Genomic DNA, 17,204 nt, shown 5'->3' with positions numbered 1-17,204 from the left:
CTAATGCAATGAGTTAGGTCATAAACTTCTTACATGGTTATCTGTTGTCTAGATATTATTTGATAACTAGTCCTTGTTACAGTATTTTTGGGACCAGCACTGATCTTAAGCTTTGTACTTTTTTTCTGATCCCATGGAATGCCTGAAATGATCTGTAACCATTAACAAATATCCACAAAGAATTAAGCACTTCTGTGGGTTTTTAATTCTATTTTGATCAGAATATTTCATTTAAACAATGTATGTGCTGTTTCTTTTGCCTTTATTAAAAACTATAGCCATTTAATTTGCTAGGTGGGAAACACTGTAAGTAAAGGAGCATGTGCTTTTAATAAGCCTCACTGCTTCCACTGGGTGTCCCCCTGAGCTGCTACAATTTTTTTCCAAATGTTTACTTATGTTCTGACCTATGATTTTGATTTACTTGTTTAGTAGCAGTCCTTTGAGAATCCTGATTTTGTTCAGATAAGCTCTTCTTCAAATTATGAATGCCCTCTGCTAAAAGTGAACAATCAATAACTAAGAACGCTGGACACATCTGTGAGATGATCCTTTCCTAAAATGCGTATCTAAATAGACATTTCTGTTTCAGAGGGGGGAAAGCTGAAGCAAAGAGAGAAAAGGAAGTGTCATATAAACAGGAGGACTGTCAGTTTGAAGACTGCTGGTAAGCTGCTGTACGAGGTATGCCTGGCTACATTCAGAGAGTACTTACTGGTAGCTGGGGTGGGGCTGCCAAGGCGATGGACACCTCCAGACAGCTGTTGAGACTCTGACACCACACAGTCAACCTGCACTAGCAGCATTTTCTCCTGTTTCTGCTGCAAAGAAATACGAAGCCTTTAGCTCTGCCACAGGTATTACAAGATGTTCTAACAACCAGTCTCTGTGTTAGTAAAGGAAAACTCACTGGATTCTGGTTTGGCTTTTTTTTTTTCACTAGTGCTGTGACAGAATTTCTTTCTTAACTCACACTCCAGTGCAATGTCTGCTTGGTGTGTCTGTGGGGACTGTGTTGGCCCACCAGGCTAACTCACAGGACGCAGCTGACTTCTCTAGTTACCCATGCTAAGGGGCCTGAAAAGAAATTCTGGGCTTTTACTTGTCTGCCAAAAACAACCATTCAGTAAGGGCCATGGGAGACTGGAAGACAGCAAGGTCAAAAAGCAGACTGAATTTAGGAATTAAACTTTTGCTATTACTTGGGAAGCTTAGCATGTTACACTCATCTGAATTGCTTTATATTTCTCTCACTGATACAAAGAGAATACAACTCCCAGTGCCAAGTGAAACAGCTCCAAAGGACATGCTGATCGATACCAGGTGACAGCCTACTGGTTAGGCCACCCTCAGGGGATAACTGAGGTTGGTGGTCCTTGCTCCACACCATAGTGTGATGGCTTACAAATGCTTCCTACTGCTGTAGTGATGGTCCTCACTGATACACCAGGCTGCCTTTATCAAGGAAATTTGTGTGTGTCTTCATACTCAGTGCTGTATCAGGGCCTGGTCAAGCTCCTCAGTACAGAAACACTGACCATCGAACGGCCATTAGAAACATTCACAGCCTGTCGTAGTTTATGCCCAAAGACACATTTTCCCCATTGGGACAGGTGGATCCTGTCAGACCCCAGCATACCTTATCTCTTGAAGGCTCTTCCATGGTATAAAAAGCCAAGGTTTTGGTGCTGGCACCAGTCCTGGAGCGAGGTATTGATATCCTGGGCTCGCTCCTAGCTTCTTGGAGGATCTGTTCCATGCTCTTCCCAGGCACAGAGGGGAGGCTGACAGGTATCTTCCACTAGCACAGGTTGCTCAAAGCCCCAGCCAGCCTGACCTTGTACACTTCCAGGGACGGGGCATCCACACCTCTGGGCAACCCACTCCAGTGTCTCCCCACCCTCATGACCAGAGGCAGTTCCCTCAGCCTGCCCTTGTGTGCCCCCCCCCACCATCCCAGGGGCCCTGGGCTGGGCCCACACCCCACACCTCAGTGTCTTTCCTGGACTGGGAGACCAGGAGGGGACAGAGGAGTCCAGATGCAGTCACCAAAGTACCAAACAAGAGCGGAGGAAAGCATTTTTACTGGTATTTTCTTGGGTTTATTGGAGGGTTGTTTGGGTTTTTAAACATGCGGAGGGGATGTGGGATAGGAAAGAAGGGCTCACACCACCCGTGGCAATCAAGGCAGTAATTGTCGATGCCGGGAGATGGAACGGGTGAGCCCAGGGGACGGCCAGGTGTGGAGGCTGGGCTCCCAGCTAACGGCAGGGCTGGCGGCTGGGCCGGGCGTCCTGCGGCATCATGGAGGAAACTGTGCGGGACGTGGATCCACTTCCATCAGTTCTTCTTCCACTTCTCCGTCTGAGGTTCACCCTCTCGCTGCTTTCTTTTTTTTTTTTTTAATTCCCTCGGACATTTTTAGTGTTTGTCTCTAACACAAAGTATGGTCCAATTCCTTCACTCATCTGGGAGTTTCACCAAGACGTTTCACCACAGCTATGGCAAAGACAAGGAACAACTCATACATTTCAGTCTTGCTTGTGTTCTTCTTGGGACACACCATAGATTAGACTACTGGCCTGCAGCATGGCATAAGCTGGGAAATGGGCTGTGGGTTGGGGTACCATATGAGTGTTGTGGATTGTAGTGACAACAGTTTCTTGGGTGTACAGCAGGTATTTCACAGCTGAGAGAGTCATGTTTGTGACCAGTCTGTTCTGCTGATCAGTTAACATTCAGGTAAGAGAAAGAAGGCATACTTTCTCCACCAGCTTCCTGGTAATTGTATAAATATATATGGATTTGATTAACTTTCACAAATGGTAGCACACATGTTTTTGAGAAAACCAGAAGAGACATTTGGTTAACTCTGGGATGACAATGAGAAAAAAAAAACCAAACCACAAAACCCAACTTTCTTCAGAATCGGAGGGAAAAGAATCACAAGTATCTGAACCAAATAATCTACTCCAAGATGCCAGTCTCCAAAAAGCAAGGACAAAGTGCTGCTGGCAACTTGATGGTAAGGCCACGACAAGACTACATGAAAGAGGGCACTGGCTTCCAGTTCAGGTAGATGATGTGACTGTTACCACAGGAATGAAATTGGTATAAGAAGATGAACACAGAGAAGTCTTCACTGGGAACAAAAACCACACATATGACAGTTTATGACCTCTATCTTCACCATCTAGATAACATCCACTGTTGTTCCTATTACTCAAGTCCTTTCGTGTTGCGCTTTCTCAGCGTGCCTGTTTCATCTGAATCACTGGCTTTTTGCTTTTTCAGTGCTGCATTTTCATTTTCTGACTCCACAGATGGGTCTTCTTGGGTTGACTCTTCTGCTTCACTGCAGCTCTGATAGTGGAATCCAGTGTTCTCCGCTATGACAGCAGGATCATCATCCTCGTAACAACAGCAGCACTCCTCAGTGCTTTGGCTGTGATGAAGGTCCCTCTCCTCATCACTGCTGCCAGTTACCTCATCCTTTTTCTGCATTAAATCATGACCACCCCTTCCCATAGTGAGATCAGATAGCAGGGTTTCATTGCACAGATGCTCCTCATCTTCCACGCCCTCCATTCTTTCTGCCAGCTCTTCTGCAGAGGGCTGGCTCAGGTCAGGGTAATCTACAAGGATTGTGTCCTGTTTGCGCTTGAAGCAACCAGAATTATCATAGACAGGATAGGTCTCTTCTGGATAACCTTAGGAATAAAGTGACAGGCAGCTTGAAGCGTTAGCAGCATTTAAAAGTAGTACTGACTTCAGTGATGGATGCACAAGTTTGTTACAACAGTTGGCTTTAGCACTGCCAGTATAAGTGTCATCTATTTAATGCTGTGTATATGTCACAATATTAAATCCACAGCAAGACTGTGCAAAACATGACTTCTTGGGAGATGATGAGAAAACTCCACTTATTTTTAGGGAGCCAGAATAAATACCTGAGCTCTGCTGAAAGCTATGGCAGCTAACAGGTGAAAATTGCATGTCTTGGATCTTTAAATAGATCCTTTCTTTTTTTTTGCTTCTGTTTACATATTGACTGCTTCATGTTTTGAAGACTTTTGCTATAAACAGCATTATTTATAAAGTTGAAAAACCAGATATGTCAATGACTGTGTGCATTTCATTTTAGAAAATGCATCATGAACTTGATTTAAGAAAACAGAGCTCGAGGCCACTGTTTATGCTTTATGTTTGGATCATTTTTGAAAGCTTCGTAAAGAGCAAGGAATTAAGTCTGCATTTAAAATTATGATAGGAGCAGCTCAACTAGGATATCTTGAAAACACATTTATGTAACAAGTAAACAATGAGGAATGGAAAGGACATTAAAATAAAGAATTTTTAAAAGCCAGACTTCCTGGAGTTGACTTTTACAACACTGGAGCAAACAAAGAATGACTAATCAAAAGTAAAAACTGTAAGTTATCCAAAACATGATTCTGATTTCCAAGGGGTTTATGATTTTGTCTGAAATCTAGCCCAGCAAAGAAAGCGAAAGATATAAACCTACAGCAGCCAAGACACAGCAGCAGATGGAGCATATGTGAATATTCATATGCCACTTTTGGCAGCAGATAGTGTAGTGTTTATACTAAAGGAAATGCTGGATGCCTCAAAATCTATTTTCTTTCTATTATGGTTGGGAAAACAAACCACCTCTTGTAAAGTTCTGGACACTGATTTCTGAAAATGGACTATAATACTCAATTTTTTTCATCAGGGTAATGGTAAGAAAGGTTCTTGCTTACCTTCCCAATCCTCCATGTAAGGAGCTTCTTCAGCTTCCTTCTCAGGAGAGATTCCATCTATGAATTTTCCTTCTTTCATAACTCTAGTAATTTCTCGGAGTTGCTGAAGTAACCTTTTTTCCTGGTCTGTTGTAACATTTTGAGTCCTGCTAGAAAATATTAGACACCAGAACTCAGTCCACTATTTTTACAAACTATTAACAGATTTTGAACCCATCCATTTGGCTAGCCCAGCAGCAGAGTCTGAAGAAACCTGGCTGCAGTATGATAACTATTCAACAGCTGCATGTGGTCTGCACTTCGGCTCGGTATAAAGGTTTATCCATTTATCCAGAAAGCCTGCAAACTTAAACAGGTAAAGAAAGGCAGGTACAGCCAGTGTGACCGCAAATGACACACAAGCAAGAATTGTGGCACCAAAGACACTACAGAAATTTCTGGCCTTTAGAAGAGTGTTAGGTGAGAATCAGAGGGCCATGCCTTATTTGAAGCAGTTTAAGAAAAAGTAATTCAGAACCTATGCTACATTTAAAACAACTTGTGGGGCTGATCAAAATGTCTCACAGACACATTAGTCTCAAGAGTCTAATGATATGACCATTAAAGGTCATTTGCAAGGCCTCATTAAGAAACGTCAGTTGGACAGATTATGATGTCGTTACACAGAGTCGACAATGCTGCCTGGCAGGGAGGTGGGGGGAGAAGCAGGAAGGAAGATTTAAAAATGAAAAGGTGTTACCTTTAGCTTTAACTTGCCCTTTAGAATCAGAGGGAGAGTGGGAGACGACTTATCTTTTTATCAGATTAAAAGTAATCTATAATTCTGACTGGTTCTACACTGCTGATCTAGTAATTACTACTGCTCAGGATCACAATTACTTGCTGTTGTAACAAAAATACTTCCAACAGATAAAATCAGGTAGTCATTACATGTTATTTTCGCTGGAAGAAAAGTAGTCTCCTAAAAATCTTGTGGTCAAAAAAAGAATTATCTGGATAGTGATGATCTGAGCTCTAATAACTCAGAATGAGAAAGACACTGGCTGAATTTAGGGGTGCAAATGGTTCTGACTGTTGTGCTTGTTTCATCTTGAGTTACAAGTTGTTCTTGAGCAGGTGTTTGATCCCTGTGTAAGTGCCAGTTCAAGCCTCTCAGGGGACTGAGGCACTACTCTTTAGAAATCTTGCTGTGTTTTAGGCCTCTGGTTACTCAGAGAAGGCCCTTGGCATGCCCAGAATGCTGAACTGCAGGCGGTATGTGAGGCCAGACAGGTGATCTCTGGTGATCTCCAGACCATCAGATAGACAGATAATCTCCAAGATTAGACAGCTGCTCAGTGAATCTTATGGGTGAGATGGGAAGAGGGGAACTGGAAACAGATCAACGGTTTTGGATTTATGTAGTTAGTATCTACCTAAACCATGTTTGTGGTACCTGAATTCTCATAAACTTGAAAACTTGCAGTGTCCATCTTCAGATTTTCCTCTTACTAACTATTGTGACTAAAGCAGACTTTAATAGCCACTTTGTGCTACTCTACATATATGGGAATGATGGTGACATGATAGTTACTCCACTAAAGGCAGTGGAGACATACTGGATTAAAGCCAAAGAGATTAGCATTATACTGCTGGTTTGTGTGATGGTGACCAATGTGCTGATCCTGGACTAAATTTTGTTGCACACACAGTTGTCTGTAACTGACCTTAGCTCAGGAGCAGGCCCACTGGTTTCTTTAGCAGCTGCCCAGATTAACCTGTTTGACTGAGATCACAGACTTAACATCACTTCTCTGTGCTGCCCCCGAGGGGCACTTTGCCCCACAGTTTGAAAAGCTGATATGGTTCCAACGCTACATGGAGGTTGCACTGAGTCTCCTCAAGCTGCAGTGGCAGTTTGTTCCACAGAGTAAGCACAGGTGTGAGACAGCATCTTCTCAAAAGCCTGGGTTATGCAGATGTAGAATCTGAGATGGGAACTAAGAGGCACACAAAAAGAAATGGTTTCATCAGCTAGCTGCCTTTAACAGAAGCTGTAACAGAACTGCCAAACTAATCCTCCTTTTATAGACAAAAGTGTATGTAATTCAAATATATATTACCTGGATGGAGACACAGAGGCCTCTCTGTTTAGCGCAGTGAGGTGATACGCTAGCTCAGGTAAAAGGATCAATCAATACAGCTGCATTGCTGTGGCATCTCATATAGAAAAATTCTTAATATGCTGGATACTCACATTAGAAATCACTACTGTCTTACTGCAACACAAGGTCTCTGTATTTCAGAATATTTCTCCTCCACATATCTTACTTAAAAGACAAATTTCCCTGTAGAGGGGGAGAAACGAAAGCCCATGCACTACTTCTACTTCATTTAAGACCTCTAAGAAGACTTACTGTAGGATGCTGGCAATGTATAAGACATCTGGATGCCTGAGTACAGGAGATTTACCAGGATATAATGCACTTATGAATACTAAGAGGACAACAGATGCAAAAGGTTTACAGTGTAAGAAAAGATCATAATTTTTGCTCTGTGTGTTTGTAGCTCCAAGTTACTACTTTTTATAGTGGCAATGCTTATGTTTTGTAGGGTCCCAATGTGCTCACTAACAGGTAAAGTAAAGGTTTCTTATTCTTACACTGAGATCAGAACATTCCCTAAAAATCTGTCATGAGTGCAGTAAAAATCCATAATCTAACATGATATCTCAGACATGTCAACTGGTATTTTTTTGCTTCATGATCTTAAAATAATCATTATTAAAATGCAGCTCTAGCCCAAAAATGGCACCCCACAAAGTACAGCTTATCTCTCTCTCTTCCATATCACATTTGTTCAGTATATGGTAAAAAGGTAAGCTTTTCCAACTGACAGCCTGCTAAGACTTTAAGAACAGTTAATTGAACTGCATTATTTCTACCTCTTACCTACTTACCAGAATTATTTTTTTTTTTACAAGAGAACATTGTACAATACTCCCATTGAGAAAAACATTTACAAGTATTCTTCAGTTTAAAATGTTTTCAAAATACCAAATTTTACAAGCAGTGATGGAAAGAATACAGGTAAGACATCTGTAAAAATGGGTATGGAAATCTTTTGTACCTGTTCTATCACTGTCCCAACATTGAAATGCTCTGCTAAAAGCCCAGGAAAAAGCAATATGCATGCTTTTAATGCAGAGAGCCCTATATAACCATCAATCAAGTCTTTATTTTTGAATCATCAAATTACCAGAAAGGCTCCTTATCTATCTCTGCTGACAGATACTGGACCATAAAGGTCTACATTTAGAAACTGGAGATACTAAGGTGCCCTTAGTGATAGGATGTGATGATAAATCACAAAAATGTATAATTTAAATTTGTAACCTGTTTAAAAAAGAGCTGGGAAGAGTTTCTCAGAGCTGTGAATCATGATATCCTTAGATACTATGTACTACTGATTTAAATGTGTGCGTTAGGTAACAATTATCTTTGTCTGTCTCTTGGTTTAGTTGTGGTTATGTTACTAAGGACCAGGCCAGATAGTTCCTTCTTCCTATTGCTTTCTTTACCGTGCTTCTAGTCCTTGCTAATACATGCTAGGCCTTATTTAAATATTTGTACTTGTACTTTCTGAAAGCATTTTTGCAAGGGGGTTTCTGTACTTAAGGCTGTAGCAATTCCAACTGGTATCCTTGTTTGGAAGGAGGTCTCCTTGGTTGGTTTGGAGGTTGGTCTTCAAGCCTCGTGAAAAAAAAAGGCAAATCCAAGTTTCTGCCTGCCTACTTCTGTAACACAGGGCTGGATAATACAGGCTAACCCATCTGAGAAAACTAGCTAATAGTATTGAGAGGTTTTTCAGTCTCACTTCATTCAAATGCTTTTGGAAGAAAAAAAGAAATGAGCAGGACAAGTCACAGCAAGAAAATAACATGTACACTTGCTACAGAAGAAAGCAGAATAAAATCACACAGCACAGTATATATTATTCCTCTGAAACAGGATTTCTTTCTATGGTACAGCATTATCTGAGAATAAACTGTCCTTCCAAACTCATCCAGATTTCAAGAGCAATGCTTTTTTGAAGAAAATATACAAAATTAGAATGCCTTTGGATTCTAAGAACCTTCCCCAGAAGGAGAAAGCCCAGATGAATCTTGAAGCAGTTTGGCTAGGAGGAGAACACTCCTGAATATAGTGAGAGGACGCCGAGGCACGAGCTCAGACCTCAGCACCATTGCACTGCCTGTAATGGTGTGACAATGCAAAATCGCCCTTCGGTTTGGTTACTGATTCTTGGCAGGCTGGGAGTCGCTTTGCCATATCTAGTATAATGGGCCATGGTCCCACCTGGGGGCTTCCTGCATTACTTTAAATATGATACCAGTTTTTCTCTGACTTTTCTGTCATAAGGATTTCTGTTTAACTGCATATTAATAAATGGAGCTCAAGCAATTTTTGCTCTTTTCCTCTTTCCTTTTAATCTATCGACATCCAGACTGAATAAGCCTAGCACTGTACTCTGTCCTCTCATTACACTTTCTAACCATACATTTTATTTCACTATTACTGGACTTGATGAGTATCACAGTGTAGATTAAGAAAGCTTCAAAGTCTGGGTGTATTTGAAAAACAGCTATTTGCTCCATCTAGAGGTGCTTTCCCCCGCTTTTTAAAAAGGCTACATACAAAATTCTTTATTAGATTCAGATTCTGATTTCCCCTGAGGCCTTTAGATCCATCTGTATAAAGAGTCTGGTTGAACAAAGAAGGGAAGTTCTACTAAATAAAGGCTCTAAGCCAATAACACACAGTGGAACAAATACTGAATCAGTCCCTAAACCCATTTTCTCAGTAAAAAATATCCTATCCTGAGAGTCAGCACAGTATCTGTGTAACTTATAAACTTATTTCTGGCAGCTTAAAGGTACTATTCTGCGAGCATTGCAGTAGCTGTCCGAAACAGAGATGAGTAACAGTCAAAATTGTATCCTTTTGTTTCACTAACAAAGCCAGGGCAGCTTAGGGGTTGTCCTGCTGGAACCTGGCCTAACACGGGTAAGTCTAGTACCTTGATGGGTGCAGCCACAACACAGGGCACGGTGCAAAGTGGGCAAAACTACATGCTCGAATACAATGTGGTTTGAAGCATAAATGAACATAACGTGCGAGGTGAGCACAGACTTGTTCCTACAGACTGGGTTAAAACAAGCATTGACTGATCCAAAAATTAACATGCATTACAACCCGAACAGCTATCTTTTTTGCTTGCAAACGTCACCTTAATATTCATGGTATTTAAATTTTCAAACACTGCAGTTATACATTGTCCTATTGATGTGTTGTTACACTCCTTATGAAAAACATAGACTTGTTTCCAGTGTTTCTTTATAATGCAGAATAGTGATCTCAGATTTATAGCAAACATTAATAAACATAATAAATTTTAAGTCCTGATTTTATAACTCTTTTTCTTTTATATTTAGAAGCAAATCAATGGATTTACAGGCTACAGGGTGGAACTAACTTATGGAACCAGATTATTATACAGTTCTGCCCTTAAAGAAATATCTTATGGATATTCTAAGACTCATTTACATAGATTATAACAGCATATCTATTTAGAAAAAATAATCCATATAACTGGAACATAACATAAAACAAATGTGCATTTTATGAATCATTCAGAATATTACTTTGATCATGTAAGACAGGTTGTTTTATATACTTTAAATGTAAACGTTTTACTTTCTGTTTACACATACATGTCATTATCTTCTAAATAACACACTGTACAAAGGGGGAGGGAAGGGATAGTTGCTTTTCTGTTTAAGGAAAATGAAGTTGGAAAAATTATTTATTTTAAATATAGACACTGAAAAGACAAAAACTGCAGAACAAAAAGCACGATGTGTAAAACCAAATTTCTACAATCTGAAAGAGTAATAAAAATGCTATTTTAATACAGAAAATGTCAGGAAGTTTAACTTCTAATCAGAGCAGAGTCTCTACTTCAAATGCTGTAATTTGAAACATACCTGTCACAGTTAGGTCCTACTCTGTTGATTAATTTTTCCATGGCTTCTTCTGTCTCTCTCAGTTTTTCCTGGAGTTGAGTGAGCTCATAGTCAGCTGTAAAACAAATAAAATCCCAAGATCTGTCAGTAGGAGCTTTGAAAATGTATCTCTGTCCCATTATCACAGCAAGCACATGCTGTACTGAACCAAACTGGCTCTGAGGAAACTAAAACGTGCACCTAAAGAGTTCTACCTACTCTTCCTGGTACTAGAAGGTGAAGACTATTTCCAGTGGTAATAGGACACACAGAAAGCACTTTCTTTAAAAGGCTCCCGAGCAACCTCCCAATAATCAGAGTGAGTGAGCCAGTGAGCCACAGTAAATGCTCTGGAGATTGAAGTTAGGGAAAAGAAAATACCTTTTTTTTTTTTTTAAACCATAATGTTTTACTGTCTACTGCAGAATTAATATGTTTTCATGGAATTTCCCTGATAAATCCTTGGGAACAGAGACAAAAAGGTCACTTGAGCATTTTCTAACAAGTCTAAGGATTGAGAAACTGCATTTTTGGTAAAGAGAATAATGTTCATGGACTTGATAGCATCCAACCTTGCACAGGTGTGCTGGAGTAGGCAGTGAGCACTAACAGTCTGGCAGGCTAACCACGTGGTGTCCGCCCAGGAAGCACAGCGCAGTATTTCCATGGTTGCACACTTCTCAAAAAATGTGTCCATAGTATGATAGTAGACACACATGCATACATGCAAGAACACCCATACTGGCTTTATTTAGCCAAAAGTGTTAACAGTAAAGATGCAACAGCATGGATTCAACAAAAATGCTCAGGCTCCTTGTTTGGCTTTTATAGCTGATGCTCAAAATCCTACGGCTGAGACTTCATTGTTCCCCACTGCAGAATAAAATGAAACCATCCTGTGTTAGCTAAACATTCAGCTGTTACAGGCACACCCATTTAAGCAGCACAAAGGGACAATGGAACTCCAACACAGTAGGAATGGAAAAAGCCATCCACAAACATCCTGCTTTTGGAAAGATCTCAATTCTGCAGAGAATGTCACTACTTAATGTATCACTGATGTCATTATTTTGCGTGTTTGAGACTTTAAAAATAGGGGAGGCAAAGATCCTCGGTGGAAGTTACTCCTTCCAAGTCACTACGTTAGTGGTTCCTAGTCCAGTGACGTGTCCCCTGCTCTGCTACAGCTTTCCATGAACGCTTTAGGAAAACAAATGAAGAGCTCTAGAAAAAGGCAGAATAATTTTCATCACTAGTTCTTTGGGTTATAATGATGGTAAATATTTAACCTACTGCAAAGTTAGTTTCTCTTACCAAGCATTAGAGAAAAAAATACAATTACTGTTGCTAATAAATTGCACAAAATTGCCAGGCACAATGCAGTATAAGTGCACTGAAAATACAATCTATAGCACTGAGTACATTAGGTATTCCTAATATACGCATTAATGTCAAGATAATTACAGCTGTGTTAAGAGAATTACCTTACTGCTAGCACTTTCTATAAAGCCCTAAGTACTTTTATTTCCTATTACAGTTTAGCCAGCTAAACACAGAACACTTAAATACTGTTATGGCAACTACCCATCCAATCATCAATAGTAAGCTTATTAATCTATCTAATAAATGTCTACAAATAGTTGAATCCATCCCCACGATGTTTAAGTAAAATCACAATAACATTTCAGAAGACTGTTTATGGTCTCATCAAAATTTTGAGCATTGCAAAAAGGGAAGGGAAAAAGTAGGGGAGTGCCTGGTAATGGCTAAGAATTGACAAACTCAAAAAAAGAAGGCAGCTTTTAATAATATCTTTATATACTATTACTACAATATTACAGATTGTAGAATAATTATAGGTGGACATCCTATTAGCCATATTTAATCATTAGCTACATAGCTTTTCAGCAAATCCATACGGTTAATTCTGTGAACCTCATGAAAAGCCATTGCTTCCAGGGGGGCCTTGGGATCAGGCTACTGTATTGGAGTCTCATTAGCTGAATGAGATTAGAAAGTGACAGTGCAGTAATTCACTTTAACTCTTGCTCATTACAACACAGAAGCTTCTAGCCTGTTTTTTACAGAGGGAAACAGCAGCTTTACAGTGTGCCCAGAACTTCAAGAACCTGGTTGGACCATGCCTCTACAGAGTCAACAGCTACAAAGATATAACTCTGAAGTCATACTCACTGATTTTCCTTTTCATGTTTCCAGGTGCAGCAGCAGGGCATTTCCGCTCTCCAGTGGTAGTTTTTCCCTTGGAAGCCAGCTAATGTGTGAAAAAAGATGACCCTCCTATGAGTTACCACAACAGCAATATCTAAGCCCCAAGGGCAACAGAAAAAAAGATAAAGAACTAAAATATGCCAGAAAGTAACTGCAGAAAAGCATGCCTAGCAGCAAAAACAGACAACCATGAAAGATGCCTGGGAGATGCTGCCAGCTGAAAACTCCACTTTGAACAAATGATATTTTTAAGCACAGTGAAAGCATAACTCATCAAAAATAATGTATTCATTTTAGAATGTTTATCTGTTCCATTCTTCTGTGTACAGGAGGGAAAAAAAATGCATTGGGCAATTATTGTGAAATAAAGGACAGGTTTTGAAAGAACTATATGTGACCCCACTTGTTCCTCTTTCAATGCTTTCTGCCATTATTCCTTACCAACTTTGTACCTGCAGCAAAGATCCTGGCTGGTTCTATACAGAAGCTGCAGGTGATATATTTCTTTTGTCGTCTCTGTGTTTGATCAGTTCACCCAATTCACTTTGTTCTTGCCTCTGTCCAGAGCAAGCTCAACGGTTTAGGCACTGCTCAGTCTGGATTCAGCCCTCATGCAAAGGAAAAAACCATTTCCACAAGTCCACTTCTCCCTCCTCCCACATACATGATTGTCATCACCTACAATGCAAGTCAGGTCTGTGTAACAAAAAGCTGTGAGAAGTTCAAATCACCTGTAAAACACTTAAGGGGAATTTCGACTGTGCTTTTTTAAACTAGCTTTCTACCAGTTCCTCAGCTGGGGTAGTTCCAGCGTGGTCAGTACAACCATACAATCTCCCATTCTCCAACGACGTGGTGCTTGTGTTCCAGCAGGTATGCAACAACGGTACTCCCTCTCCACTTTAAATGCGTAACAGAACGCATGACATATATAGTATATATAATATGTAGTCACACATAATAGAATACCATGTGTATACTCAAAATTAATCTAACGTTGTTCTACACATACACATTTTCCAAGGGGAATAAAAAATCCTTAAAATAGTTGTAAGAGGTCAGAGGCCAATACAAGCCAATACCCCTTCCTGCATTCTTAGCTACAGTCTTTGAAATGGCAAAAACCACAGGATACACCGATCCTTCAACACCCAAACAAAAGTGCAGCATATTTTAGTTGTTTTTTCTCTGACTTTTCAATTTATGTTGGTCTTACCTTAAATAAAATGTACAGGATATATAAGAAGATGCCAAATCCATATATAGGGATAATCTGCCCCACAAGACCTCTCCCAGTTCCACCAGTGTTTCCACCACCACCTCCACCTGCCTTGGCTTTGGCAACTGCTTCAGCAAGGTGAGACCTTGCAAAATGAGGAGCAGCCCGGCCCTCGGGAGTGGCCTGGTAATGCATCCTTGGTGGAAAGCGACCAAGCTTCCCTGTAAAAAAACACACAACAATTATTTATCTTCTATTACTTTTCACCCTTTTACATGCAGCCTAAAATGGCAGGTGAGGCTGACCTATTTATCTACTTTTAAATGTACCACCACTGATGAATTAAGTATCTTGTTAGACTGTAAGTACTAAGTCTGTAAACCCGATCCTTAGTCACTTACTATATGCAGTGCTAGGAGTTAGGTATTACTCTCTTAAGAAGAGAAAAAGCTGGCAGGGCAATAAACAAAACACAGATTTTAAAAGGTATATACTTGTCCGAAGACCCTATGAATCAGCATCCCTAACAGGATGAAAACCTGAACTCTTGTGGTTCTCTGCTTAACAAAAACCCAACAATGTGTGAGCCTGGTCTTTCAATAATACGCAAAGGCATGGTAATGTATAAACCACTACCTGTACCTGATTTTACCAAATGAATAATGAAAGATAAAGAAAAGTGGTGGCAGCTCAAATTTTTATCCTTAAAAATGTGTTAGGTAAAGCAATGTAAGAGAGGAGACTGAGTATAGCTTGGGACATATTATCTTCAGCATTTTAGAGGGGAAAAAAATGGTTTCTAGCCTTGACAGAGGCAGAGATAATTTATAACAAGAAAGGGCAGTGAGCACAAATGGATACATGGATGCTGGATTAAGATGGCAGAGAGCCTAAAACAGTGCTGTGGACAATTTGATTCAACTGAAAGGCACTAGAATCTCAATAAATCTAAGCTCACACGTTGTTCTATTTTCTTGTGCCATCAGTTCAACAATTTTGCCATGAAATTCACTATTTCACTCCTCCGTGTACTTGACATCCTGCTTTCCATCTCCATATCCAGCTTGGACTTGCACCTGCACTCCCTTCCGCTGACTGGGCCTGAACTGAATTACCCAGCTAGTCCCCCACTGAGCCTGGCGGCGGGCGGCGGTGGATGGAAGCACCAGCGATGGGGACTGCCAGGCCGGGCTGCAGGTCACCCCGGCACCAGCTGCAAACCTCCCCCTCCCTGGCACAGGCAGCAGGAAAGCCAGGCAGCCTGACACTGCTCATGGGCACCGGGGCAGGCTTCAGGCACTTGCATAAAGAAAATGAAAAACAGGTTTGAAATAGCACTGAAAAGAACTAACTTTACTTCTGTGAGTACCCAGCTGCAAATATTTTTATGAGAAGCAAGATAAGAGAAAATTAAATTAACATTTGCTCTTGATAGGAAACACCATCACAGGCAGCTAAATATCCTGAGCACAAAAAATTACATTAAACTTGTTACTAGGAAGTGATACCAATAATTTGTGAAGTTCTACTATTAAAAACACATTGAGCACTGTAGGCTTTAGTGAAACTACCCAGATAGACCACCACTGACCAAAATCACTCTCAGATTAGTTCAGGCTTAACTTTGAGGAAGCTGTTATCATGCACTTTAATTTCAGTGAATTATTCAACGTCTGTGATGGAAAGCATACCATCTTATTTACAAGAACGTCCCATTGCTCCAGCAAGAATGCCTTGTAGAAGCAGGTCACTGTGGAAACAAGTGTAATGCTGCGTAGAGAACAGCATCACTGAGCTGGGGATGAAACAGCAGGGTAGGTAAACCTTTGTAAAACATCTTACACTCATGCACGTATTCTTTATTAAAAAAAAAAAAAAAGAGATGAAGAAAGCAGAAAATAATTGACAAAGGTGAAACTGTATTTAAAGTGAATAGTTTTCCAAATTATCCACAAGGCCTTGTTTGTGCTTTAACAGATTCAATTGAGTTAAAAGATAATAAGGCCAAAGGGACACACACACACTATCAAAATAATTTTAAAGGAGAATTTCATGGCTCCTAGTTCTAAATTTTCCCTGTTGATTTTTAAACTTTTATAATTATTTCCATGTTTAAAAAAAAATCCATAGCTTTTTACTGTGAAGATCCCATGCAAATTATAGAGGAAATGGATGGCATGTGCAACTTAAAAGCAACACATGCACAAAGCTGTCAAATACACAGTATACAAATGAAAATGTGTAGTGATTTGGATGCCAGTCAATTGAACAAGATACCTTGTGCTATTAAAAACCCCAGCACCCTAGCACACACACCCATAGGTGATGTGACTGGATTCCACATTTCCAGGGATGAAACAAACCACTCTTAAATGGAGACGACAGCATGCACTCCATCAATAAAATCAGCTGACACTTCTACATGAGCGCAGAAGGGCATGTGTTGGGTCCTTGCTGGCTGCACCATCCAGTTGCCAGTGCTGGTGGTACTTCAACGGGACACTTTCCATGCTGGGGGGAGGGAAGAGCACTAACTTCCATTTAGCTTTGAAGGGTGGCTCAGTGCTGCTGGTTTTTGAAGTGTTCCTCAACTCCCATGTAACAGCCGGAGGGCTGCCTCCAGGCAGACCTGACTGCCACATGTGGTAACTCCACTAATACACCCTACCTGGCTTTGCAATCTTTTTACCTAAGGTTTACAAAACACATTTAATAATTTGTCAGTTTAAGGCTTCAAATCTACTTCACAAAACAGTTACAGGCCAAGCAGAGCATGTTTTGTCTAATCTTGTCCCTTCAACAGCTTTAAGTACAAAAAATTAAATTATGCTCAGCTAACATTTGTGCAATTTAAGAGACTGTAGGTTTCTGAATGTAGATTAAGTCCTTACTAGCAGTACCCTCTTAGAATTACTGTGGATTTTTAATCTTTTAACAATATTAACACTAA

The 17,204-nt window shown here is 40.3% G+C and overlaps 2 protein-coding genes across 8 annotated transcripts in view; one reads left to right on the top strand and one right to left on the bottom strand.

The window, feature by feature from the left end:
- Positions 1-13,392, top strand: part of TUB (TUB bipartite transcription factor) — a 172,360-nt gene extending 158,968 nt beyond the window's left edge. For 5 of the 7 annotated variants that reach the window (XM_074918598.1, XM_074918597.1, XM_074918596.1 and 2 more), the window contains one exon: positions 13,024-13,097. In XM_074918598.1, coding sequence (XP_074774699.1) covers positions 13,024-13,082 — 59 coding nt within the window. In that variant the 3' untranslated portion in view covers positions 13,083-13,097. Of the gene's footprint in view, positions 1-592; positions 744-13,023 lie in introns of those variants that run through there. The other 2 variants (XR_012634554.1, XM_074918595.1) reach the window with 2 other exon arrangements.
- RIC3 (RIC3 acetylcholine receptor chaperone) lies at positions 2,025-6,210 on the bottom strand. Its single transcript, XM_074918600.1, has 3 exons — positions 6,199-6,210; positions 4,764-4,944; positions 2,025-3,710 (listed from the first exon to the last, which is right to left on the bottom strand). The coding sequence occupies exons 1-3, from the start codon at positions 6,208-6,210 to the stop codon at positions 3,220-3,222; spliced, it is 684 nt and encodes a 227-aa protein (XP_074774701.1). The 3' UTR covers positions 2,025-3,219.
- Positions 13,393-17,204: the final 3,812 nt, after the last annotated feature.

Source organism: Athene noctua, chromosome 14 (assembly GCF_965140245.1).
Source record: "Athene noctua chromosome 14, bAthNoc1.hap1.1, whole genome shotgun sequence".
NCBI lineage: Eukaryota > Metazoa > Chordata > Aves > Strigiformes > Strigidae > Athene > Athene noctua.
Note: the sequence above shows the minus strand (reverse complement) of the source record. Positions and strands in the feature narration are given on the sequence as shown.